This window comes from Xyrauchen texanus, chromosome 50 (assembly GCF_025860055.1).
Source record: "Xyrauchen texanus isolate HMW12.3.18 chromosome 50, RBS_HiC_50CHRs, whole genome shotgun sequence".
Taxonomy (NCBI): Eukaryota; Metazoa; Chordata; class Actinopteri; order Cypriniformes; family Catostomidae; genus Xyrauchen; species Xyrauchen texanus.
The window spans coordinates 21,984,395-22,012,229 of NC_068325.1; the positions used below are offsets into that span (position 1 = coordinate 21,984,395).

At 40.3% G+C, this 27,835-nt stretch overlaps 3 protein-coding genes and 1 pseudogene across 4 annotated transcripts in view; all 4 read right to left on the minus strand.

Annotated features, from left to right (window-relative positions):
• Positions 1–5,338, minus strand: part of LOC127641357 (gastrula zinc finger protein XlCGF57.1-like) — a 70,940-nt gene extending 65,602 nt beyond the window's left edge. For both annotated transcript variants that reach the window (XM_052124322.1, XM_052124324.1), the window contains exon 1: positions 5,295–5,338. The gene's annotated coding sequence lies outside the window, so the exon portion shown is untranslated. The remainder of the gene's footprint in view (positions 1–5,294) is intronic.
• LOC127641360 (gastrula zinc finger protein XlCGF57.1-like) overlaps positions 1–12,342 on the minus strand; it is a 60,522-nt gene extending 48,180 nt beyond the window's left edge. The window contains exon 1 of the mRNA XM_052124328.1: positions 12,290–12,342. The gene's annotated coding sequence lies outside the window, so the exon portion shown is untranslated. The remainder of the gene's footprint in view (positions 1–12,289) is intronic.
• LOC127641369 (zinc finger protein 850-like) overlaps positions 1–27,832 on the minus strand; it is a 205,898-nt pseudogene extending 178,066 nt beyond the window's left edge.
• Positions 312–27,835, minus strand: LOC127641356 (zinc finger protein 850-like). The gene is made up of 3 exons (XM_052124320.1): positions 27,708–27,835; positions 14,520–14,657; positions 312–3,651 (listed from the first exon to the last, which is right to left on the minus strand). Exons 2-3 carry the CDS (start codon positions 14,605–14,607, stop codon positions 1,439–1,441), a joined length of 2,301 nt encoding a protein of 766 aa, XP_051980280.1. The 5' UTR covers positions 14,608–14,657; positions 27,708–27,835; the 3' UTR covers positions 312–1,438.

Genomic DNA, 27,835 nt, shown 5'->3' on the forward strand with positions numbered 1-27,835 from the left:
TTGCACAAATGAAATGTGTTTCTGTGGCAATTTACAGGAGATCTCAACACATTACCATGATGAATTAGGTGAAAACAGTGAACTATTGACATGAAATAAAGAGTCTTTTCAGCCTGATGGGCCTTTTATTTCGGTTAGTCTTGACACTAATGAAACACGACTTTCAGAATAATTAGAAGAGATCTGACTGTATTCGGTGGAAATTAAATGAACCTAAATGTTTTATTTTTTATGTAAAATAACCAAATTATTTTCTAAGAAAGAGTTTATGAAACAAGTCATATCAACTCTTTAGAAGCAAATAGTCAGTATACAGTCAACAGGACGCTTGTATTCATTCATAGTCGTGAATTATAAATGAAAAAGTACATGAACAGCGACACCTACTGGTGATGAACAGACAGTGACTGAAACATCGTCAATACTTAATTTTTTTTACATTTATGCATTTGGCAGACACTTTCATCCAAAGCAACTTACAGAGCCCTTATTACAGGGACAATCCCCCCGGAGCAACCTGGAGTTCAGTGTTTTACTCAAGGATACAATGGTGGTGGCTGTGGGGATCAAACCAGCAACCTTCTGATTACCAGTTATGGTGCTTAGACTACTACACCTGGTGCTTAGACAAACTACAAAACATTTAAATCATGAATATTTACCTCTTAAAACAAAGTGACAGCCATTAGTCGTGTGAACTATTTTGTGACGGCAGCATTTTCTTTACTAACATTTGTAATTTTATTTCTTCTCATATTGTCTTTAAACTCACACATGCAAATGCAACATCCAAAAGTACTAAAACTGTTTTTAATTTGGATCATTTTAATTAGTGTATCTTTGAGTCTACACATTATAGACATAATAGAAATATTATACAATGTTTTCTCAAATTAACTGCATTGAAAATCATCTGAAGAAGTTAAAACTAGATTTGTTCAGAATATTTCATTTCTCATAATTTCCTGTAGAATCAGCAGCACACTCTATACAACACATTAAAGGAATAAATGAAACAACACATTAAATTACACTTTAACAATTCATACAGTAGAAATACTGGCAAGAATAAAAACTTGATTTAAATCCACACGATGAACAAGTGTTCACCCTGAAAACTGTGGATGAAGCTTTTTCATATGATTCTGTAGATGACTTGATTGGATGAAACTCTTCCCACATGGAGGGCAGTGGTATGGTTTCTCTATAGTGTGGATCTTCTCATGTCTTGTCAGGTGAGATGACAGAGTGAATCTCTTGTCACAGTGTGAACACCTGTAAGGTTTTTCCTACATTGTGGATTCTCTGGTGACCTTTCAAACTGCCAGCTGTGATAAACGTCTTTTCACACTGAAAACACACATGATCCTTCACACCACTGTGTGATCTGGTGCTGTTCCAAACTGTCCGCTCGTGCAAAACTCTTTCCACACTGATATCATTTGTACGGTTTCTCTCCAGTATGAATTCTCAAGTGATGTGTAAGGTTTCCATTTTGTGTAAAACTCTTTCCACACTGATCACATGTGTACGGTTTCTCTCCAGTATGAACTCTCATGTGATGTATAAGGCTTCCATTTTTTGCAAAACTCTTTCTACACTGATCACATGAGTACGGTTTGTCTCCAGTGTGGATTCTCATGTGTTCCTTAAGGTGTCCTGCACTTAAGAAACTTTTTCCACACTGATCACATGTGTACGGTTTCTCTCCAGTATGAACTCTCATGTGATATGTAAGGTTCCCTTTTAGTGCAAAACTCTTTCCACACTTATCACATGTATGCTGCTTCTCTCCAGTATGAATTCTCATGTGATATGTAAGGGTTCCTTTTTGTGCAAAACTCTTTCCACACTGATCACATGTGTACGGCTTCTCTCCAGTATGAATTCTCATGTGATATGTAAGGTTCCCTTTTTGTGCAAAACTCTTCCCACACTGATCACATGTGTACGGTTTCTTTTCAGCGTGAATTCTCATGTGATGTGTAAGGTTTCCTTTTTGTTCAAAACTCTTTCCACACTGATCACATGTGTACGGTTTCTCTCCAGTATGAATTCTTATGTGCATCTTAAAGCTTTTATTATGTGCAAAACTCTTTCCACACTGATAACATGTGTACAGTTTCTCTCCAGTATGAATTCTCAAGTGATGTGTAAGGTTTCCATTTTGTGTAAAACTCTTTCCACACTGATCACATGTGTACGGTTTCTCTCCAGTATGAATTCTTATGTGCATCTTAAAGCTTTTATTATGTGCAAAACTCTTTCCACACTGATCACATGAGTATGGTTTGTCTCCAGTGTGGATTCTCATGTGTTCCTTAAGGTGTCCTGCACTTAAGAAACTCTTTCCACACTGATCACATGTGTACGGTTTCTCTCCAGTATGAACTCTCATGTGATATGTAAGGTTTCCTTTTAGTGCAAAACTCTTTCCACACTGATCACATGTATGCTGCTTCTGTCCAGTATGAATTCTCATGTGATATGTAAGGTTTCCTTTTAGTGCAAAACTCTTTCCACACTTATCACATGTATGCTGCTTCTCTCCAGTATGAATTCTCATGTGATATGTAAGGGTTCCTTTTTGTGAAAAACTCTTTCCACACTGATAACATGTGTACGGTTTCTCTCCAGTATGAATTCTCATGTGATACACAAGGTTTCTGTTTAATGCAAAACTCTTTCCACACTGATCACATGTGTACGGCTTCTCTCCAGTATGAATTCTCCTGTGACATGTAAGGTTCCCTTTTTGTGCAAAACTCTTCCCACACTGATCACATGTGTACGGTTTCTTTTCAGCGTGAAATCTCATGTGATGTGTAAGGTTCCCTTTTTGTGCAAAACTCTTACCACACTGATCACATGTGTACGGTTTCTTTTCAGCGTGAAATCTCATGTGATATGTAAGGTTTCCATTTTGTGTAAAACTCTTTCCACACTGATCACATGTGTATGGTTTGTCTCCAGTATGAACTCTCATGTGATGTATAAGGCTTCCATTTTTTGCAAAACTCTTTCCACACTGATCACATGTGTATGGTTTGTCTCCAGTATGAACTCTCATGTGATGTATAAGGCTTCCATTTTTTGCAAAACTCTTTCCACACTGATCACATGAGTACGGTTTGTCTCCAGTGTGGATTCTCATGTGTTCCTTAAGGTGTCCTGCACTTAAGAAACTCTTTCCACACTGATCACATGTGTACGGTTTCTCTCCAGTATGAACTCTCATGTGATATGTAAGGTTTCCTTTTAGCGCAAAACTCTTTCCACACTTATCACATGTATGCTGCTTCTCTCCAGTATGAATTCTCATGTGATATGTAAGGGTTCCTTTTTGTGCAAAACTCTTTCCACACTGATCACATGTGTACGGTTTCTCTCCAGTATGAATTCTCATGTGATATGTAAGGGTTCCTTTTTGTGCAAAACTCTTTCCACACTGATCACATGAGTAAGGTTTCAGTCCAGTGTGGATTGTCATGTGTCCTTCAAGTGCTCTTTTTTCAGCAAAACTCTTTCCACACTGACTGCAGGTGAAAGACTTTTTGGCTTCTGCTCTGTCAGTATTTTTCTGTGTGAACTTGTTTTCAGTCTGTGAAAGTATTTCCAGCTCTTGACTTTCCTCCTTCACTTCCATCAGATCTACAATGAACACATGAAATCACCAAAATTACATTCAAATGGAGACAATCATGCATGCAAAGTTACAGACACAAGTATCTACTTTCATGCTATTGTTGATGTGCTAAAGGTTAATCCTGTTATTTTAATATCAAATTATTTATTATTTGACAGTTCAGATAACAACCACCAAATATGAGACCTTAATGTATCTCAGAATCATTAATGAAGAATCAAGAATGAACACCAACCTATTAGTTCCTCAGTATCTTCATGTTTAATTCTGCAGACTTCTGGATCACTCATGATCTCACTCTCCTCTTTCACAAACTCCATCATTACTGATTTTAGTTGTTCGGTTTGTCTGGATGCAGATCTTTTCTTGTAGACTGATGGGAATATTCACAGCATTTATCAGTGTATTATTGTTTTAGCGCATGTACATTATATAATAAAACATATACTGTATAAAATGCTCTTTATAACCAATCAGAAAAATCATCCATTCAGTTGCAGCAGAGCTTCCTGTTTAATGGCTGATTCATTTAGTTTGTGATCGTGTGTATCAGTATATTTAGTTTGTTCAAATCAAATGAGCGACTGACTGTTTCAGTGAAGGACGTATTTGTTCAGTGGGTCAAATTAGGATTGCAAATAAACAAAAAATCCTTAATTGACAATTAATAACAATTGATTAATCATTAACCAAGATAATTATAAACTGTAACTGAAGTACAGATTGAAAGGAAAAAAAACAAGGAGGCATATTTCTCTTGAATCAAAGCTTATTTATACAAAGTTTGACGTTCGACTGTCCTACCTGTCAGACACTAAATTATGTGCACGTAGCCCACTGATTAAATATCATACACTTAAAATGTGAGTATGTGAGTTTAAATGTACTGTTAATGTATTACAGTTAATAATAACTTATTAGAAGATATACACGCATATTCGGGTTTATTAAAGCTCTCACATTGTAGATATTAACCGGCGGATCAACACTGCTTGTTGTCATGCTGTACTTTAAAACACTATCATGCTGTATGCCGTAAACATAATGTTCATTTATAGAGAAACGTTCTGTCGTTGCATTGATCCCGCTTCATCTTTACAAGCAAGAAAGTTCCGGAAACACTTTTGTGTTTTGGACAGAACGTCACGTGCAGTGCGCAAGCGGAAGCGTAGTGCGCCCTCTAGCGGTGGATGACTGTATAAACCGTCTTATCTCCATATGCTGGCATGATTACTGAACGCATTTGTGCTTCATTTATTAATCAACGATCAAGAAGATGAATCCATTTACGATGAATAATCGGTCATTTGTTCATCATTAACACCCCTTGGTCAAACCAATGATGTACTTGATTTACAGCCCACACAAGAATGCTATTGGCTCGTGCTATCGTCAGTCTTTACAGGCAAGAAAATCCACCAAAGTATTCTCACGCTTCAAACTAGAGCTCATTGACTTCAAATGGGAGAGATGTCAGTGAACTAGAAATACTGAATCGTTTATGAACAAAAATATCACTATTTGACATCTTTCATTTGAATGTTAGAATGTATCGCTCTCTAACTTTTTCCTCTTTTGGAAAGTAATTGTGGGTTTTTTCCTTTAACTGCAGCAGCGACGGGAACGAACAGATTACAAATGTACAAACCTGTTATTAAATTCAGATGATCTACGAAGAACGTCACAGTCCAGGATCCGGTCAAATGTTGAAGATGAAATCCAGATAAATCAGTAATCCATGAAAGAAGAGCAGAACCCTGTTGACAAAAGAGAAAACATGATCCATCCACTCTGAGAGATTTGAGGGAAAACTCCTCCTTTATTTTATTTTTCTTCCCGCCTAATCCGAGAGGAGAGAACGCGCCTCTTAAAGCGACAGTACACTGTGTTGATCAAACATCTTAATATGCGGATACAAATAGCTGCTGTGATAAAGTTATTCCCACACTCAAAGCACACATGATCCTTCTCATCAGTGTGTATTTTCTGGTGCACTTTCAAACTGTCCAGCCGTGTAAAACACTTTCCACAGAACACACAAAGGGTTTCTCCTTCCAGATGTTTCCTCAAGTCTCATTTCACATTAAAATGTCTCAGTTTTATTGGCTTTTCTCCAGAGTGACAGTGTAGGTGATTTATCAGTCTGTATGGGGTTCCTCTGATTTGATCAAAATCATTGTTTTTACCCTTCGTAAACAATGCTGTTTGGAAAGACACTAAATAACTAATAAATAATATTAAACGTTTAGAAACATATATTTTGTAGTATTTTTGCTAGGGAACAAGAATTGTAAGAATAAAAAAAAAAGTTAAAAAAAAAAAGATGAAGACAAATTAAATGTACAAATAAATAATGTGAGGAGATGAATATCTATGCCATTGTAGCCAGAGTGACTAGTAAAATATAACAGAGTAAAATAAATGAATATGACATGATTGAATACCCTTTTTTGTGTTGAAAAGACAAAAACAAACTGGGTAAAAAAATATAACAATGCCCTCCACCGTACCACCCTGCAAATGTAAAATGTAGTAACTCTTCTTTGGTCAAAACTGAGTTTTAAATTAAAACTGGTGTCATCCGAGTGTGAAAATTTTATAATCTACTTTATATTTGGCTTCACAATTAAATATATATATTTTATCGACATTTTTCTCCTCTTCTGTGCCGGTGTAGTTATTTTGTTTTGCCTCTCTTTTGCACATCTACATATTTAAACTTGATGCACATGAAAATGCATCGTGCCAGGTTTAACGTCTATCTATTTTTTGTAAGGTAACAAATAGAAGAATAAAAAATTACAGACAAATAAAATACAGTGAGGAGATTTATATCTCCTAGAAATCAAAATTGGTGACTTTTACCTCAGTCTATTTGCACAAATGAAATGTGTCTCTGTGGCAATTTACAAGAGATCTCAACACATTACCATGATGAATTAGATGAAAACAGTGAACTATTGACATGAAATAAAGAGTCTTTTCAGCCTGATGGGCCTTTTATTTCTGTTAGTCTTGACACTAATGAAACACGACTTTCAGAATAATTAGAAGAGATCTGACTGTATTCTGTGGAAATTAAATGAACCTAAATGTTTTATTTTTTATGTAAAATAACCAAATAATTTTCTAAGAAAGAGTTTATGAAACAAGTCATATCAACTCTTTAGAAACAAATAGTCAGTATACAGTCAACAGGACGCTTGTATTCATTCATAGTCGTGATTATAAATTAAAAAGTACATGAACAGCGACACCTGCTGGTGATGAACAGACAGTGACTGAAACATCATCAATACTGTTATTTAATCCACACGAAATAAATCTAACAGGCTTTATATCAAACGATGTTCCTCATACTGTTAATATCTAAACTATAAAACATTAAAATCATGAATATTTACCTCTTAAAACAAAGTGACAGCCATTAGTCGTGTGAACTATTTTGTGACTGCAGCGTTTTCTTTACTAACGTTTGTAATTTTACTTCTTATTTTTACTTTAACCAAAGTTTTTATCTAGCAAGTTGGTCCACTGTCTTTGTAACACTTTTGGGTGGTTATTTCCGGTCATGACAGTGCAGCTCCAATGTACTTGAATGGAGAAAGACCGAAATCTCCAACGGTTGATCAAGATTACGACCAAAGGAAATATTTCAAATCAGCAGTAATATTTGACAATACTGCTATCATAAATTGTGCTTCTGTACCGCAGATTACGCTAAAACACGCAATTTTCTCTGCACGTATAGCTAATGCGCATGCACGTTGTTGAGTTGATTGACAGGCGATGTTTGGATATAAAAGGTGATTGGTTCTTTTACCTGTAAGGCGGGACTTCTGTTCTACATCCATTGACCATTGGGCGTTCCAATTTCTCCCATTCATTTGAACAGAAGTGGCCCATCTCTCCTAAACAATCTCTGCTTTAACCTCACACATGCAAATACAGCATCCAAATCAGAATCAGATTCAGAATCATCTTTATTGCCAAGTGTGCTCAGATACACTAGGATCTTTCTTTTTGGGGGGGTGATAGGAGAAACAAGTGCACACAGAACATTACAGTGAGACGCAGAATATATAAGAGAATATATAACAAGATAAGAGTATAAATAGACATACAAAAAAGATAGGACAAATAACACAGAATGGTGCATGTACAGTACATGTGCAAGTGGCAATATATGTGCAAGGCAAGGGGTATGTACAGTTATTGAATGAAATATGTGAATTTTCTTATGCGCATGTGATATGTGTACATTATTCCACTAGGGGGAGTCATTGTTCATGTGGCAAATGGACTGAGGGTAAAACTGTTCTTGTGCATGGATGTCCTGGTGCTGCTCAGTACTCTGTAGTTCCGGGCAGAGGGCAGTAGTTCAAAGAGGGAGTGGGCAGGAGTGTGTGGGGTCTAGAGTGATTCTACCTGCACACTTCCTCACTCTGGAGATGTACAGATCTTGGAGGGTGGGCAGGGGGGCACCAAAGGTAATTATTTTGTAACATCAGTGTAGTTATTTGGTTACACCAATTAGCAAATGTAATAAAACATCAACCATGTCAACATGTGACATCAACCGAGGGCGCACAGCGGTAACTCACACATGGCGGTATCCAACTACCAGACGCATGCGCCCGCACAAAGCACGGGCACGAAACACAAGACAGACAGAGGACGATGATGCCATGGTCCTCGTCAGATAAAACCCAACCTGACAGGACCATGACATCACTGGAGAGCGCATGGCGGTAACTTGCACACAGTGGTAACTAACAACTGGACCCATGCGCACACATAAAGAGGGTACACAAAATACGAGACCAGACAATACAGTCACAGTCCCATCAGGCAGAATCCCAACCTGACAAGGTGACAAGACCGTGACACACACCTTAATCCATAGCATGCTCTTCTCAATATTTATTTAAAGAAAAAATACTGCATATATCCTCTCTGTCCTCGTTTAACTATTACAAGTGAGCCAGTAAAGTTTTTTCATTTTTTGTGATTATTTTGATAAAATCCCACTTAAACGCACACCACTGCAGTAGGCTCTCATTGTAAAAAGATCACAGATGAGACCTAATAACGGTGAAATTAAGATATCATTACAATTTGACAAGGAATCAGTTCTCTTACCTATAAATATATACATTCTGCAATGTAGTGTGTTTTATAAAACATGCAGCAGTGTTCGGTTCATTAAATCATTAACAAGATAATCAGTCTATTATGAATGGATGAATCAAACTCACTCAAAATGCAGACACAGTTACTGACATGCTTTTCATGCATTATTATTTTATTATATCTATGCATATTGTTACAGACAAGTAAAAATCCCTCACAATGCTGATACTTCTCCGTCTTGCTTGCACTCATCTCCAGTCTGCCAGGAGGCAGATAATGTGAGCTCCACTGTCTTCACTCTCATTGGTAGTCACTCAAGAATGTCAATTATCATTTGCATAAAGTGAAAAAAAGATCTTGTCTATGCTCTCCATGATGATTTCTGTAACAACATGGCAGCTCATGTGCCAGAAGTGCTATGCTCTCATGGAAGCGCTGGTGGTGTAAAGGAGCTTAAGGTGCAGTATGTAACCATTTTAATGAAATGTTCCTATTTTTTTGCCAATGTGTGAATGGCTTGTAACTTAACTTAATAAATTAGCCCTTCACAGACTTCCTAGGTTGCCTATTAAAGCCTGTAGACTGATTTTCATGTGAAGGGAACAGGTCTGTTTTGCTGGGAAAATCGCTGGGAATGTTCTGTGTTCAGTACAAGTTAAGCTCAATCGACAGCATTTGTGGTATAATGTTGATTGGCACAAAAATGAATTTATCTTCATTCCTACTTTTTTTTTTAAAAGAAAGCAAAAATCTGTGTTATAGTGTACTAAAACTACCCCGTAAGGGAGACCCACAGTCCAGGACAATAGTCTTCTAGACAGTTAGGGCTGGGACAGACAGAGAGAAGGAACACAACCGACAGGAACAGACTGGTGAGGTAACAAGATGAACTGGCACAGGACAGAGTGCATGAGGAGACTAAATAGGGAGAGAAATCAAACAGGTTAACAAGGAGGGCAGGTGCAACTAATAACAGGGCAAACAAGGGGTGGAGTCATCACTCAAGACAGAGGATTGCAAGGCAATGAGAACCCAAAGCAAAGCCACACATTCACACAAACAACAGATGCTGCCAGAATGATATGATAGCTATATGCACTATATGCACAAAAAACAACAAGACAAAAGCCAATAAGGCAAGCCACGTATTCTCACACAAGACACAGTCTAGACAAGAGTGCACACTGAAAAGTAAAAACAATGCAATGCATAACCCAGACCAGAAATAACGAGACATGAAACATGAGTGTCAGAGTTCAGCATGCTTAGGACAGGGATGAGGTCAGGCAGGGTAACAGCCCCTGGGGAGAGGTCAAGAACAGCCACAGGGAAGACTTCGGGGTCGGCGGCAGCCAAAGGCGAGAGATTAGTGTCAGCGGCAGCTGCAGGGGAGATATCAGAGTTATCGTCAGCTGCAGCGGAGAATTTAGGGTCAGCGACAGCTGAAGGGGAGATTTCAGTCACTACCACTGCCCAGACACACAGAGGAGGATGATAGCGAGGCGAGAGTTGGCAAGTTGGGCCAGCATACCAACCTCCACAGATGGAAGTGCTGGCAGTGGCTGAGGAACGGTCTCTGTGGCCAGGAGTGCTGAGGAACGGTCTCTGTGGCCAGGAGTGCTGGTAACGGAAGGGGAATGGCCTTCGTGACTGACGGGGCTGGCAGTGGAATGACCTTCATGACCAAGGAAGCTGACAGCGGCAGGGGAACGCCCTCCATGGCCGAGGGAGCTGGCAACAACTGGGGAACAGCCTCTGTGGCTGTGAGCACTGGCAGTGACTGGGGAACAGCCTCTGTGGCCGTGAGCACTGGCTGTGACTGGGGAACAGCCTCTGTGGCCGTGAGCACTGGCGGCGACTGGGGAACAGCCTCTGTGGCCGTGAGCGCTGGCGGCGACTGGGGAACAGCAGCTCCTCCTCTTCCGGACAGCTGTAAGCACTACTGCGGGAATGGCCACCACCTCCATCCGGTCGGCGGCGGGATCAGCCACCTCCTGGTGGTCAGTGATGGGCTCAGAAAAAGAAAACAGGCACTTCCTCTTTCTCCTTCTTTATTTAGGAATCATCGGATGTCTGGCGCCTGCATCGCTCACTAGAAACATGGTGGCATTGTCAATTTCAGGGGGGGTTGTCCATAGTTGGGGTAATCCAGTGCGGTAGGACAAGTAGCTCACAAACCCCTCGAACGACAAGGTCACCAGACTTCTCATCTCCCAAGCACCCAGGGGACTCTCAAGGCTGGTGTTATAAAGGCCCTTGAGAGTGGAATCATCGTAATCTAGCCCGTCCGCAACAAGGAGGAATTCGCTGGCGAATACACACATGCCCCTCTCCTCTTCACACGGAATACAGAGCCATTTGTGATGGGTCAGATGGTCCCCAATCAAACACCTGGGTTTAGGAGATAGGAAAAATAGGCTACCCATTTCTGCTGAGTCCTTGAAGGCCAGTTCGAAATGTTAATAAGGTATCTCACACAAGACACAGACTAGACAAGAAAAAGATACAAATGTTTTTAATTGAAAAACAATGGCAGTTGCAAAAGCAAAGAACTGGAGCAAACAGGAACATAACAATTATATTTTCAGATGTTTATCAAATGTTAAATAGATTGTGATGCTTTCCAATTGAATTATACTCAAACATGTACAAGTGCCTTCTGATCACATGGAGGATCTCAAGGTCTTAATCATTGATCAGAAGAATAGATCGATATTAGCCCGTCTGGACTAAATGTCACGTTATGCGGACTGATAGTTCAATCTTGTTTTTTACACACAGTGCATGCACATGTTCTTCAAGAGTCAAAAACCTGAATCAACTTTGTATTTCTTTAATAACTGACACTCAATTATTTATTGTTATTATTAATGTTATTGCTCTTTAAAGCATTCCTGTCATTGAAAACCTGAAAAGATCATAGGAATATTAAAATATTACAAATCTATAATGAATATGTACCGTTTTTCTCTAAATATTTAATGAGCTTGAAATTGCTTGTGTACAGTACAACTTGCCAATCCATAATGATGTCTCATTTGTCAGTGAATCGTTCTTTTGAGTCAGTTGTTTTGAATGAGGAAAAGACATGGAAATTCATAGGTCAAAAAGAGTGGCCTCCCTGACTTTAGCCAGGTGAAATCAAGTGTGATCAAAAACTAAGGCTTGATAAAAAATAAACTGCAGGGTAACATCAAATCTGTATTAATGGATAAGCCAATTGACTCTTCCACTGGATGTGCGTTTGACACCACTGATGTAAAGTGCAGCTTGAACAGTATATGGGCTTATTTGACAGCTGCTAATGGTTGCAATTTATTTTGCTCTGGAAGTCCAAGCATCAACAATCCCAAAAAAACGCAACCCGCGACCTCCTATATTTATGAGCGACTTCATTAAAAATACAAGCCCAAATCTGCATGTAATAAGCAGACATGGTAACACCGGGTCTAACCCTGATTACGTTAAATAAATGTTTGGGAGTACCTAAGCAGGTTTGAATGAACTAACCTGTTATGAAAGTCACTGAGATGATCCACGAAGAACGTCACAGTCCAGAAATGTTCAATGAGGAAATTCAGATAAATCAGTAATCCATGTATGAAGAACGGAGCCCTGTTGACAAAAGGGAAAACATGATCCACTCTGAGAGTTTTGAGACAACCCCTCCTCTTTTAGTTTGGATCACTACTTTATTTGAAGAATGTGAAATGTCAGAATAATAGTAGAGAAAATGATTTATTTCAGCTTTTATTTCTTTCATCACATTCCCAGTGTGTGAGACGTTTACATACACGTTGTCAGTATTTGGCAGCATTGCCTTTAAATTGTTTATCTTGGGTCAAATGTTTTGGGGATCCTTCCACAAGCTTCTCACAATAAGTTGCTCAAATTTTGTCCCATTCCTCCAGACAGAACTGGTGTAACTGAGTCAGGTTTGTCGGCCTCCTTACTCGAACACGGTGTTTCAGTTCTGCCCACAAATTTACTATCAGATTGAGGTCAGGACTTTGTGATGCCACTCCAATATCTTGACTTTGTTGTCCTCAAGCCATTTAACCACAACTTTGGAGGTATGCTTGGGGTCATTGTCCATTTGGAAGACCCATTTGCGACTGAGTTTATCTTCCTGACAGATGTCCTGAGATGTGGCTTCAATATATCCACATCATTTTCCTTCTTCATGATGCCATCTATTTTGTGAAGTGCACCAGTCCCTCCTGCAGCAAACACCCCCACAACATGATGCTGCACCCTCGTGCTTCAATGTTGGGATGCTGTTCTTCGACTTGCAATCCTCACCCTTTTTCCTCTAATCATAACGATGGTCATTATGGCCAAACTTTTACATTTTTGTTTCATCAGACAAGAGGAAATTTCTCCAAAAAGTAAGATCTTTGTCCCCATGTGCACTTGCAAACTGTAGTCTGGCTTTTATAAAGTGGTTGATTGGATGAAACTCTTCCCACATGGAGGGCAGTGGTACGGTTTCTCTCCAGTGTGGATCTTCTCATGTCTTTTCAGGTGAGATGACAGAGTGAATCTCTTGTCACAGTGTGAACACTTGTAAGGTTTTTCTCCAGTGTGGATTCTCATGTGCACTTTCAAACCAGCTGTGATAAAAGTCTTTTCACACTGAAAGCACACATGATCCTTCACACCGGTGTGTGTTTTCTGGTGCTTTTTTAAATGGTCCACTCTTGCAAAACTCTTTCCACAATCAGAACACAAATATGGCTTTTCCTTTGTATGAACTTTCAGTTGTTTCTTCAGGGCTGATTCCAGAATAAAATTTTTACCACACTGATCACAGTAAAATGGTCTTTCTCCAGTGTGAGAGAGCAGATGATCACGGAGACATTTTGACCAAGTGAAACTCTTTCCACACTGACCACATGTGTACGGCTTCTCTCCGGTGTGAATGCTCATGTGTCTATCGAGTACTACTTTTTGTGCAAAACCCTTTCCACACTGATTGCAAGTGTACGGTTTCTCTCCAGTGTGAACTCTTATGTGTCCATCGAGTGCTCCTTTTTGTAAAAAACTCTTTCCACACAGATCACATGTGTATGGTTTATTTTCAGCATGAATTATTTTGTGTTTCTTAAGGATTGCTTTACATGTGAAACTCTTTCCACACTGATCGCACATGTGAGGCTTTATTCCAGTATGAATTATTATGTGCGTCTTAAAGTTATATGCAAAACTCTTTCCACACTGATCACATGTGTAAGGCTTTACTCCAGTGTGGATTTTCATATATTCCTTAAGGTGTCTTTTATATCTGAAACTCTTGCCACACTGATTACATTTGTATGGTTTCTCTCCAGTGTGGATTCTCATGTGTTCCTCAAGGTGTCCTGTGCGTATGAAACTCTTTCCACACTGACTGCAGGTGAAAGACTTTTTGGCTTCTGCTCTGTCAGTATTTTTCTGTGTGAACTTGTTTTCAGTCTGTGAAAGTATTTCCAGCTCTTGACTTTCCTCCTTCACTTCCATCAGGTCTACAATGAACACATGAAATCACCAAAATTACATTCAAATGGAGACAATCATGCATACAGAAAAGTGAAGCCACAGATTCAAGTATCTACTTTCATGCTATTGTTGATGTGCTTATTAATTATGTTATGTTATTAATATCAAATATGGTTATTTGACAGTTCAGATAACAACCACCAAATATGAGACCTTAATGTATCTCAGAATCATTAATGAAGAATCAAGAATGAACACCAACCTATTAGTTCCTCAGTATCTTCATGTTTAATTCTGCAGACTTCTGGATCACTCATGATCTCACTCTCCTCTTTCACAAACTCCATCATTACTGATTTTAGTTGTTCGGTTTGTCTGGATGCAGATCTTTTCTTGTAGACTGATGGGAAAATTCACAGCATTTATCAGTAAATTATTGTATGATTGTTTTAGCGCATATCCTTGTGCGACCTTCGGGACATTTTTGTCTTTTGAATTTTTTCGATAATATTGGCTGTGTCAACGGCATACATTTTGCCAAAGGTGTGTATTTTGGGGGGAATTTTGATATTTCAACCTCAGTTCCTATAATACATCTATAATACACTTTGAACACAAAGTGTTCATAGTTACACTCAGGACCTTCAGGAAAAAAAAATGTCCCCATTGAAACCCATTAAAACAACATATGATCCCAGTGCCATTAAATCATGAACTCATGAGATTATGCTTTCTTTCTGGAGCCCCGAGATCAAAATGTACATTTTCCATATTTTCCACCAGACAGCGCCATTTTTCTGATGTTTAGCCTATAAAACAAATACATGCTGTTTGCTGTATTATAGAGCACTGCAGGCCAATTGAATAAATGATGCAGCTAAAATTGTGCAGGTGTGTTGGTATGGATGTCAGAGTGTGTTTTGCATGTGTGTATTTGTGAGAAAAACAACAGACATTTAAAGGTGTAACGATGCTAACGATGGTAATGACAAAGACGATGATGACGTGATGAACCCAAATGCAGTTTATTATAAATCGTGATAACCAGAAACCCTAACTATAAACGTGAACAAAACATAAAAAAGAACGACTTGACTAGACTACACTTGGCTTGACATGACATGGCCTGGAGCTGACTCTGGCATGGCGGTGACATGGTCTCGAGCTGACTCTGGCATGGCGGTGACATGGCCTGGAGCTGACTCTGGCATGGCGGTGACATGGCCTGGAGCTGAATCTGGCATGCATGATGTGGAACAAAGTCGTGGAAGACCTCGAAAACTTCGAAACACCTCCATGGTCATGTACATGGGTAGAGACTTGGAAACAACATCCATGGTCGTGTACATGGGCAGAGACTTGGAAACGACCCGTGTTGGGTAGACTTGGAAACAAAAGTCTTTCTCCACCTCCTCCTCCAGGAGGCCGAAGTTGGCAGCGCAGGCTCTGGGACGGACGAGGCTTGCGGCTCGTTGGCTGTGGCAGGCATGGGCATTGGCTCGTTGCAGGCGTGGATGCTGGCTTGTCCACCACGGCAGGCGAGGATGCTGGCTCGTCGACCACGGCAGGCGGGGACGCTGGCTCGTCGACCACGACGTGGGGCACTTCTGTGATCCTCCAACAATCGATTCCCTTGACGTAGGTGCAGGAGTCAGACTGCTGGGTTCATGGTTGGTGGTGAGGTATTCTGTAATGATGCAGATGCTGGTAATGACAAATACGATGATGACAATGATGATGTGATGATCCCAAGTGCAGTTTATTATAAATTGTATTTATTATAACCAGAAACCCTAACTATAAACGTGAACAAAACAAAACATAAACAAGAACGACTTGACTAGACTTTTCTCAGTTTAAACAGATAAGTGTACTGCAAACTTCACTATGCGAACTTCACAATAACATAAAAACACTCAATAAGACACGGCAGTCACTGGTCACTCGTGTTGTTCTCTCTCTCCCATCTGGCGGTGGCGTGGCCTTTACATGCCACTCGTCCCATGCTCACTGGAATTAGAGACAGGTTTTAGACATAATTTAGCTCAGGTGCAAGTGCCCTTACCGCTTTCTCTCCAGATGGATGCTCGACCACGCCCCCTCTGCCACATATCCCCACTGCCCGACTCAGGCCGGGGACCCATCCGGCCTGCCTAACCCCCCCCCCACCCATTTCTGGATAGGAAGTCGGTGACAGCCATCTGCGCCCCCGGTCTGTGGCCACAGTTTTGTCAATTTGGGGACAACACAAATTGGTGCAATCCAAACAGCATGGAGAATTGGTGTCAAGGGGATGTGCCAATAACCCTACGTCAAATCCAATGTCGAATAAAATCAAGCAGTACCTAACCGATCGAGCAACACTTTCACGCGCTTCCTGTTTAATGACCGATTAATTTAGTTTATGATCGTGTGTATCAGTATATCTAGTTTGTTCGAACTCATTCTGAATCAAATAACTGACTGCCTGCTTCAGTTAAAGACGTATTCGTTTAGTGGGTAAACCTAGGATTGCAAATAAAAAATAAAAAAACGTAATTAACAATCGTTAATGAATAATAATTAATCATTAACAATAAAAAATTATAAACTGTTAGCGGTGTACAGCTTGAAACTCAAAAAATACAAGATAAATATTTTTCTTCAATCAAAAATTATTTATACAAAGTTTAATGTTCGACTGTCCAACCGTTCTAATGCACACTTGTTTGCCCCCGTTCGGTTCCGAAATGAGACCAACCCGCCTCACGGCCAGTTTGACGTCTCTTTCAGGGCCCACAAGCTGGATGAGTCTTCGATTGCTGCATCAGAGCATACACTAGCGATGTCAGACGCTGAGGACTCGACTGGGCTGCCATCTTCGGGTCTGCCCACCTAGTCTGAGGCCGATGCAGAGCTGACCGCCATGCTTGCCCAGGCCGCCGCGAGTTTCAGTCGAGAGCTTAAAGATGGCCCTCCTGATTGCGCTCACCTCCATCAAGAGGTTGCGATTCATCAAGCGACACTTGCCTGGAATTCGGTCTGGCAGATTCTCACGTGATCCTGAGACCCCGACCAGGCTATATGCCTAAGGTTCCCACAGCCCCCTTCAGGGATCAGGTGGTGTACCTGCAATTATTGATAATGCTAAGGAAAAATGGGTCGTTGGTGGCAGGTGAAACCCATGGAGAAACTTCCACAATTATTAATGTTAATAACTTAATATTCATGAGTCTATTATGTGTGTGTCTTTGATACTATGTTTTATCCTTTCTTTTCAGAATCAGTGACCTTATTATGTTCAGGACTGTTATATTTTATTTACTCACAATATAAACTTTTATAATAAATAAATGTAAAAGTTTATTTAAATAGAAAGGGACTAAAAGCCAGGATTCCACTATTAAAAAGTAATAAAAGGCTCTGTGAAATAATGGTGGAGAACGCTGTCCTTGACAACCAAAAAATAATGGAGGGGCATACCCATGAGGTAATATCAGATAAAAAACTGTATAAACGATGAGGGTCTGGTCACAGTCAGATCTCAGCTGACATCTCGGGTTTGTTGGTTTGCTCAATAAACTCTAGTGTAACCCATGTTAAATGTGGTGCAAAATAAATAAATAAATAAACAATATAATTGTATATTCTAATAATTATAGTTTTCATTAAAAAGTTGAAACGATCTATTAATAAACATTTTGAATTAACTATCCCAAAATAAAAATAATAAGTATGATAATTGAGCGCAGAACATGTGACGTATTACACGTAAGCACGCACGTTGTGTATGACGCAAGCTGATGATTCTGTGGAAGTGTGAGAGACGCGCCGAACACGAGATGAGATTGATGCAGACGGGATTAAAAGAGTGATGATTGCTCATTTAATCGTGGATGTTTGACGATTGTGAATCTTCTCGAAATCTGAAGTGTTTAACAAACTGTGAAAACTCAGGATTTGGTCAGGTTTATTGTTTGAGATGGAAATTTCTCTCATGGATTTGAGATGGCGAGCCACCCATATCGTTGAATGCTGATATCTGAGCCTGGGACGAGACTTTTTGTTGTATCACGAGGACCTTTTCGTTGCATTATCGACATCACCTTTTTCCAAGCGGGAAGACATTCTTTTTCCACCCTGAACTGGTAGGATTGATCTGATTTCACTCACCCACGGGACTTTATTAAAGCACTTTCTGGATAATATTCAGAAGACAATTTATACAAATAGTTCTAATACGGGTATTGTTCATTGAATACTATTGAATGTGAGACAGATGTGAATTTTGGTTTCGTTTTGTTTTTTCCTTTTATCATTTCATGTGATCTGAGTTTAAATTGAAATTGAATTGTGGTTATCTGATATTTTATTGTTTTGTTTGAGAAATTATTTGGGTTGTCAAAACAATATAGAAGGTTTAAAACTAGATTTAAATAGTGTCAAACCCTTTAATTCTAAATTAAAGATACGTAAATCTAGAAGTTTCCAAAGTAAGGTGAAATCAAATAAGAATTGTGCTATAATCTATGTCTGAACAGAGGTAAAGAAAATAATATAGATTCAATTGTAAAAGAAAAAAAGGAAATACAACTTAAAAAGAGAATAAGAGGCAAAAACCAGAGACAACACTGAGAATTATTTCTTTTGGTATATATTTTATTGTTTTATTTATAAGATCTGATTTATGTTGTTTATATGTCTGTCCAATCACAATATAATTTTCTTGAGAAATCTTCCTTACTTGTGGTGTGATTTATTTACTACCAGGAATTTATTCTGTTCTCTACTAACCTAGAAACTGGTCCATTGCTCCAACCCACATTGAGGGCACTTGTTACATAAATCTTGGCGAGCCAGCCAGGAGAACAGTGGTAGTAAATATATCCTGAATGAGTTCCTGAAAAAAAAGATTATACAAATTTAAGGTCTCGTTAGTCCTTAGAAACATGGATATCATTGAATCTGAGAATGTTAAAGTTGCGAACTCCGTGATAGTTCGTGGGTTGACTGACACAGATTGTGACGAAGACTTAGTCGAATTTCTAAACAAACACGGACGTGTTAGTAGACATCTGAGAGTAGATGACCCAAAGTCGCTGTGGCAGCGGGGGCGTGGTCAAGCGCCCGTCCGGGAGAGAGAAGCGGTAAGGGCGCTCACACCTGGGCCAAATTATGACTAACACCTGTCTCTAATTGCAGTAGAGTGAGGAGAGCGGTTAAAAAGCCAGCAGCCTCAGAGCAGAGGGAGCCCCCGACCAGAACAAACCAACCCAGTGCGCTTGTGTTATTATATGTTTGGTGTATAAATTATTGGAAGAGATACGGCAATTAAAGCCTTACCCTTTTTGTTGAAACCTTTGTTTCCTGTCCTGCTTCCCGTGAGAGTCTCACAGTCGCCTTATCACAGAGACGTTATAGTAGAATATGAAAGCTGTTCTGCCCTTGTAACCCTTGAGCCATTGTTACCTTACACTTTCAGAAGCTCTCATAACGTCTCTTATGTCATATCACTCTTGTCACGTGCCTACTTGCCAGCAGCAACCAAGCAAGCTACCGCCTGTTACTTTGCTGAGCTGCAGAAATTAGCTACAATTAGTGGGAAAACTTTTGAGGAACTTCTACAAGAACAGTTATCTCAAGCCACTACATCATGTGCTAAAATCGCAACAGATGTGAACGAACCAGAGTTTTCCTCTGGGACTGGCACTCTCACGCGTGATCCTCTTAACTCATTCAACGAAGGGAAAAGGGTAGAGGGGTGTCAAAGCCCTGAGACCGTACATTCAATGGTCTTCGAAAAGAAAACGTCAGCTTTTGATGTGACTGATGTAAATCCACCAGAGATCCAGCGTGTGGTAGTCGAACATCTAATAAAGAGTGAGGGAATTTCCCACATGCATGCACCTTTCAGACTTAGAGTGTTCTCTGGAAAAAGTCCACGTCCAACCACTGAAGTTGATTATGATGCTTGGAGAGGGAGTGTTGAACTGATTCTCCAAGATCCTTCTCTTCTGATTTACACCGATCCAGAAAAATATTAGACAGTTTGTTACCTCCAGCATCGGAAATTGTGAGGCACCTTGGTGCCACAGCTCTACCTAATGCATACCTCGATATTCTGGATTCCGCTTTTGATGCAGTTGAGGATGGAGACGATCTTTTGCTAGGTTCTTGAACACTTTGCAAAATACGGGCTGAAAAGCCTTCCTTGTATCTACAAGCTTACAAGCAGCTCTCTTAAAAGCGATAAAAAGAGGTGCCGTTTCCAGTGCTGAGGCTGACAAACAGCTCTTGAAACAGTTCTGTCGAGGCTGTTGGAACGAAGCGTTGATAACAAACCTACAGCTCGAGGCTAGACGAGGAAGTCCACCTTCATTTCCTGAACTGCTTCTGCAGTTGCTAGCGAAGAAGATCGACATTCCGCCAAAGAGAGTCGTATGCGTCAGCATCTGAATGCTTGATCGACATAAAGTCAGCTCAAACGTTGTATCCACAAGCTCTTTTGACTTGGATCATGTTGCAGCATCAGAGGGAAAGAGGTTGCAGAACTAAGACGGCAAGTTACAAAACTTCAAAATCAGCTCAGTAAGCAGAAGGTCAAACAGATGGAGAGTGAGGATGTGTTCCACTTGAAAAAACAGATTGCAGAACTTCAGAGCCAGTTCACAAAGCTTGGATCCCAAAAGCCTCGAAAGCAAAAAGAAGACCGTGAGACTAAACAAGCTTACTTCAAGCCCACTGGTTCAGCTGTTGTCCCAAAGCCTCTAGATAGACCTAAGCCAGGTTATTGTTTCTGCTGTGGCGAAGATGGACATATCGTGTCTGGTTGCGAGAACGATCCAAACCCATCTTTAGTGAACGAAAAGCGGAAGCAGCTGAGGGAACGGCAGAGTCTGTGGGACCGCCAACAGTGCCAAGGGGTCTCAGAGTCTTTAAACTGGAATTAGCCCCTGTAGCGAGACGTACAAGGGCTACCATATACAAAACTAGTCTCAAAGGATCCACAGGAAGAAGGGGTAGTTCAGAGTTTTCCGACAGCAGAGGTCAGTTGGCTAACCTCCCAAAGGGGCTGATAGGGGCCAAGTGTACGGCTCAAGTGTACATAGAAGGAAAACTATGTTCCTGCCTCCTGGACACAGGGTCGCAAGTGACAACAATTTCAAAATCCTATCATGAACGAACTCTGCCTGAGCTAGGTATAATCCCTCTGGATAATCTTCTGGAAGTGGAGGCTGCAAATGGACAGGTAGTACCCTATCTGGGGTATGTAGAAATGAGGGTCAAGTTCCCTGAGGATTTTCTTGGGAGTACTGTAGAAGTGTCGACGCTATGCTGGTTATCCCGGATACAAGTGGTACTGCTCAGCCAAAAGTGCTCATAGGTACCAATACTTTAGACTTGGCATATGGGAAGCATCTTGAAGCCAATAACACTGTCTGCAAATTCATCCCATTTGGTTATAAGACAGTGGTGAGAACGATTGAATATCGACGGAATCAGAGAGTAAACAGTAACGTAGGAATTGTCAGACTCCCCACCGCTGATGCCACTATCGTACCACGAGGGCAGAATCTTGTCATGGAGGGAGTTGTGAGTGTAAAGGGACAGGTGACGGATAAGTGGGTAGTGATGGAACCCCTTCTCATTCTTCTGTTCCTGGAGGACTTTTAGTTGCGAGCTGTCTTCTTGACTTACCTAAGCATCCATCTCGTAAAGTCTCTGTAGTGCTTAGAAATGAGACTGAGCATGATATTACCATTCCTGGAAGGAGTGTAATTGCAGAAGTCCATGCCATACAGAGAGTAATCTCGAACAAGAGCACTCAAAAGGAAGACAAGTCCTCCAATGGAGAAGAGAAACTTACAAAGGAACTCTGTTTTGATTTTGGCGACTCTCCGCTAACCAACGAATGGAAGGAAAGGATTTCCCAGAAGTTAAGGGACCAGTCAGAAGTCTTTGCTATGCATGATTTCGATGTCGGATGAACTGACAAGGTGAAGCACAGCATCAAGCTACATGACAATACTCCTTTCAAGCACAGGACCCGACCTATACATCCTGATGACTTTGAAGCAGTCCGTCGACATCTGGAAGAGTTACTTGAGGCTGGAATCATCCGGGAATCGGAATCATCCTTTTCAGTCACCCATTGTGGTTGTCAAAAAGAAGAACGGTGATGTGAGGCTGTGTATCGATTATCGCAAATTGAACACACAGACCATAAAGGATGCTTATGCACTGCCAAATCTCGAGGAAGCCTTTTCGGCACTCCGTGGATCTAAATGGTTTTCAGTGCTCGACCTTAAATCTGGCTATTACCAGATTGAAGTTGAGGAAAAGGACAAGCCCAAAACAGCTTTTGTTTGTCCTCTTGGATTCTGGGAGTTCAATCGAATGCCTCAAGGGATAATCGAACGCTCCCAGTACATTTCAACGCCTTATGGAGAAGTGTATGGGCGATATTAACCTCACTGAAGTTCTGGTATTCCTGGACGATTTGATTATATTTTCTGAGACGCTAGAAGAACATGAAATCCGCCTTTTGCATGTCCTAAATCGCTTGAAAGAGTACGGATTGAAGCTTTCAGTCGAGAAATGTAAATTTCTCCAGACCTCTGTTAGGTATTTAGGACATATAGTATCACGGAATGGTGTGAAACCGATCCTCAGAAAATAGAGACCATTAAAACCTGGCCAAGTCCTAAAACCCTCAAAGAGTTACGTTCCTTCTTGGGGTTTTCTGGCTATTATCGCCGTTTCATCCAAGATTACTCGAAGATCGCTGAAGCCACTAAATGACTTGACTGCCAGATATCCACCTCTCCGCAAGAACTGTGAAAGCAAGAGCAAGAGTACGTCCTACCTGAGTCCTAAAGTGCCTTTTGGAGGAAGATGGACAGAAAGTTGTCAACAGGCTTTTGACACGCTCATAGAGAAACTCACCACAGCACCCATTTTGGGATTTGCTGATCCCACACTGCCGTACTGAGTTGCACACCGATGCTAGCACCACCGGGCTAGGTGCTGCACTTTACCAGCAGCAAGGGGAGAACTGCGAGCCATTGCTTTCAGCCAGCCGTGGGCTTTCAAGGAGTGAGGCCCGTTATCCTGCTCACAAGCTCGAGTTCTTAGCCCTGAAATGGGGAGTCACTGAGAAGTTTTCTGATTACCTGTATGGAAGCAATTTCAAAGTGGTCACAGATAGTAATCCGTTAACTTATGTGTTGACATCTGCAAAACTGGATGCGACAAGTTACAGATGGCTTTCCGCCTTGTCCACATTTTCTTTCACTCTTCAATATCGTCCGGGAAAAAGTAACCTAGATGCAGATGGGCTGTCAAGACGCCCTCATGGAATGCTTACCAATGACGAGATATCACAGAAAGAGCAGGAGCGCATACGTCAGTTCACTTTACACCACTTACCTGAGGAGGGAATTCAGTCTTGGTCCCCACTGATGTAGTCCAAGCTATCAGCGATAAACATCTGTTACGCACAGCTGAGGGCGGTGATTACGTTCCTTTGATTGAGTCCCTTTCTGCGAGTCCAGAGGCGATTCCTGAGACTTATGAATGCTTTGAGGGATTTCCAGTAGTTCCTCAAATGACAGAGCAAGAGCTGAAAGATAAGCAAAGAGCTGATCCAGCAATACAGGAAGTTGTCTTACAACTGGAATCAGGGAAACCGTCATTGCCTGTACTGAGGAAAGAATTACCAGAACTCAAATTTTTTCTGAGAGAATGGAAAAAGTTAGAGCTGAAGGATGGTATTCTTTATAGGAAAAGAGTGGTTGGTGAGCATACTACTTACCAGCTTGTTCTTCCAAAGGATCTGAGGCCTATTGTTCTGGAACAACTGCATGACAATATGGGTCATATGGGTATGGAAAGAACCCTTGATCTTGCTCGAGCCCGTTTTTATTGGCCGAGGATGGCTACAGATGTGGAGGTGAAGATCAAGACATGCAACCGTGTGTGTGCAGAAAGACTCCACCTGAGAGAGCAGCGCCATTAGTGAATATTCAAGTATCCAGACCACTTGAGTTGGTATGTATGGATTTCCTGTCTTTGGAACCAGATCGTAGCAATACAAAGGACATCTTGGTGATAACTGATTATTTCACGAAGTACGCTGTAGCGATCCCTACACCAAATCAGAAGGCCAAGACAGTCGCAAAGAGCCTTTGGGAAAACTTCATTGTGCACTATGGTGTACCTGAAAGGCTTCATAGTGATCAAGGGCCTGACTTTGAGAGCAAGACTATTAAAGAGTTGTGTGAGATTGCTGGTATTCGGAAAGTCAGAACCACACCATATCATCCAAGGGAAACCCGGTTGAACGGTTCAACCGAACGCTGTTGAGTATGCTGGGTACTCTGAGAAACAAAGACAAAAACCATTGGAGAGATTTTGTGAAGCCTGTTGTGCATGCATATAATTGCACTAAACATGAAACTACAGGGTTTACCCCATATGAGTTGATGTTTGGCCGGCAGCCTAGATTGCCAATAGATCTCAGCTTTTAGAGTACCTGTGAATAACAGCCGTAATGAGTTCCATTCCCAGTATGTGAAAACCTTGAAAACTCATTTGCAGGAGAGTTATGAGCTTGCTCGAAAGAATGCAGCAAAGGTTGCAGCAAGGAACAAGACAAGGTATGACAAAAGAGTGACAGAGTCTTCACTTGATGTGGGTGACCGAATTCTTGTCAGAAATGTGCGTCTCAGAGGGAAGCACAAATTGGCTGATAAATGGGATTCTGAAGTATACATTGTGGTGAATCGTGCTGGTGAACTTCCTGTTTACACCGTGAAACCAGAAGGAAAGGAGGGACCTTCATGGACACTCCATAGGGACTTATTATTGCCATGTGGTTTCTTGTCACCTTCTGTGGAGGACGAAAAAATGGTACTTAAGTCACAAAGAGGGAGAACAGTTCAGAGAGAAGTAAATGAGGAAGAACCAGAGAGTTCAGAGCAATGTCTGGATTATGATGGAGAGGACGATGATTATCTGGAGCAAGAAATTGACCCCTGTTCCAAACCCACTCCAGTGAGATTCGTTAAGGAGTTTGATGTTGTCAGAGCATCAAGAAAAATTCCTTTCAGAAATGTTGAACCTGTTACCCAGATGCAACCTAATTCAAACCTTGGCAGTGCCAACATCATTGAAAGTATACATGAGGAATATTCACCTGAACCAGAATACTTACCTGAAACTCAGTCTTCTTCTGGACCAGTCTCCGTGCACAGTGATGTGATACCTGAAAGGGGAAGGTTGGAAGAGAGGATATGTCTGTCTGAAACAGAGCAACAAAGTTTGAATGATCCTGCTAATTTCAGAAGGGAGAATGAAACTAACACTAACACAGAACAAAATCAAAAATCCATACCTCATATTCCAGTGGAAGGAGACAGAGTGGACCCAGTTGAATCGGAAACACCTGAAGAAGATACAGAGTCAGATGGATGTGAAGCTGGAAGTAGGTTAAGGAAATCCAAAAGAGTGAGACAAAGATCCAAAAGATTGACTTACCCTGAGTTAGGCAATCCCATGATATCTATTATTCAATCTCTTCTGCAAGGGTTGAACACAGCTTTCATTGAAACATTAGCAGAGCAACCCAGATCGTTTAAACACCCTAAGATATAGGCCTTAACACTGATTAGAAGGCATCATCACAACGCAAAGGGACTTGCGTGGATTTAAAGAGGGAGGGTGTAACCCATGTTAAATGTGGTGCAAAATAAATAAATAAATAAACAATATAATTGTATATTCTAATAATTATAGTTTTCATTAAAAGTTGAAACGATCTATTAATAAACATTTTGAATTAACTATCCCAAAATAAAAATAATAAGTATGATAATTGAGCGCAGAACATGTGACGTATTACACGTAAGCACGCACGTTGTGTATGACGCAAGCTGATGATTTGCGGAAGTGTGAGAGACGCGCCGAACACGAGATGAGATTGATGCAGACGGGATTAAAAAGAGTGATGATTGCTCATTTAATCGTGGATGTTTGACGATTGTGAATCTTCTCGGAAATCTGAAGTGTTTAACAAACTGTGAAAACTCAGGATTTGGTCAGGTTTATTGTTTGAGATGGAAATTTCTCTCATGGATTTGAGATGGCGAGCCACCCATATCGTTGAACGCTGATATCTGAGCCTGGGACGAGACTTTTTGTTGTATGCGAGGACCTTTTCGTTGCATTATCGACATCACCTTTTTCCAAGCGGGAAGACATTCTTTTTCGACCCTGAACTGGTAGGATTGATCTGATTTCACTCACCCACGGGACTTTATTAAAGCACTTTCTGGATAATATTCAGAAGACAATTTATACAAATAGTTCTAATACGGGTATTGTTCATTGAATACTATTGAATGTGAGACAGATGTGAATTTTGGTTTCGTTTTGTTTTTTCCTTTTATCATTTCATGTGATCTGAGTTTAAATTGAAATTGAATTGTGGTTATCTGATATTTTATTGTTTTGTTTGAGAAATTATTTGGGTTGTCAAAACAATATAGAAGGTTTAAAACTAGATTTAAATAGTGTCAAACCCTTTAATTCTAAATTAAAGATACGTAAATCTAGAAGTTTCCAAAGTAAGGTGAAATCAAATAAGAATTGTGCTATAATCTATGTCTGAACAGAGGTAAAGAAAATAATATAGATTCAATTGTAAAAGAAAAAAAGGAAATACAACTTAAAAAGAGAATAAGAGGCAAAAACCAGAGACAACACTGAGAATTATTTCTTTTGGTATATATTTTATTGTTTTATTTATAAGATCTGATTTATGTTGTTTATATGTCTGTCCAATCACAATATAATTTTCTTGAGAAATCTTCCTTACTTGTGGTGTGATTTATTTACTACCAGGAATTTATTCTGTTCTCTACTAACCTAGAAACTGGTCCATTGCTCCAACCCACATTGAGGGCACTTGTTACACTAGACTAGAGATTTATGTATTGCAGAACAAAGTTTACTCTAAATATTTGTATGTATTTGTAAATGTATATTTTGCATAACTAAAATGTACTGCACTTGCGGTGTGTTTGATGCATTATTACATATATAGGCTAATCATTTGGATCGATTTTCAATGGTTGAAAGGACGTCGAGAGGACGTTGATGGTAGTGAACGCCCCTTAAAGGTCCCCGAATGTTGTTTTGACGTCTAAAGGACCCTATACGAAGACGTTCTGGGGACCTGTTTTGTTATAGTTTACTGCCACAGTCCCGACGTGAAAATAGGATCCATATTCACAATATGTGACATCAAAACAATGATAAAAACTGCATCTATGACACATCATTCCTACATATAAAGAAAACAATCTTAAACATGTATTGTGCTCTGTGATATATGACTATTTTCAGTAGTCCATCTTATTATAAAAGCGTGATCGAATCCCGATTACGTTAAATAAACCAATTTACGAACCTGTTCTGAAAGTCACTGAGATGATGTATGAAGAACGTCAAGATGAAATCCAGATAAACCCGTAATCCGAATAAAAGAACGGAGTCCTGTTGACAAAGGGAAAGGCATGATCCACTAGTGATGTGACG

Excerpts from the sequence above, each read along its gene's own strand:
- LOC127641356 (XM_052124320.1), bottom strand. The coding sequence starts at position 14,607 with ATGATGGAGTTTGTGAAAGAGGAGAGTGAGATCATGAGTGATCCAGAA. Across the intron at positions 3,652-14,519 it reads AGATACTGAGGAACTAATAG|ATCTGATGGAAGTGAAGGAG; the intron begins GTTGGTGTTCAT and ends TGTTCATTGTAG.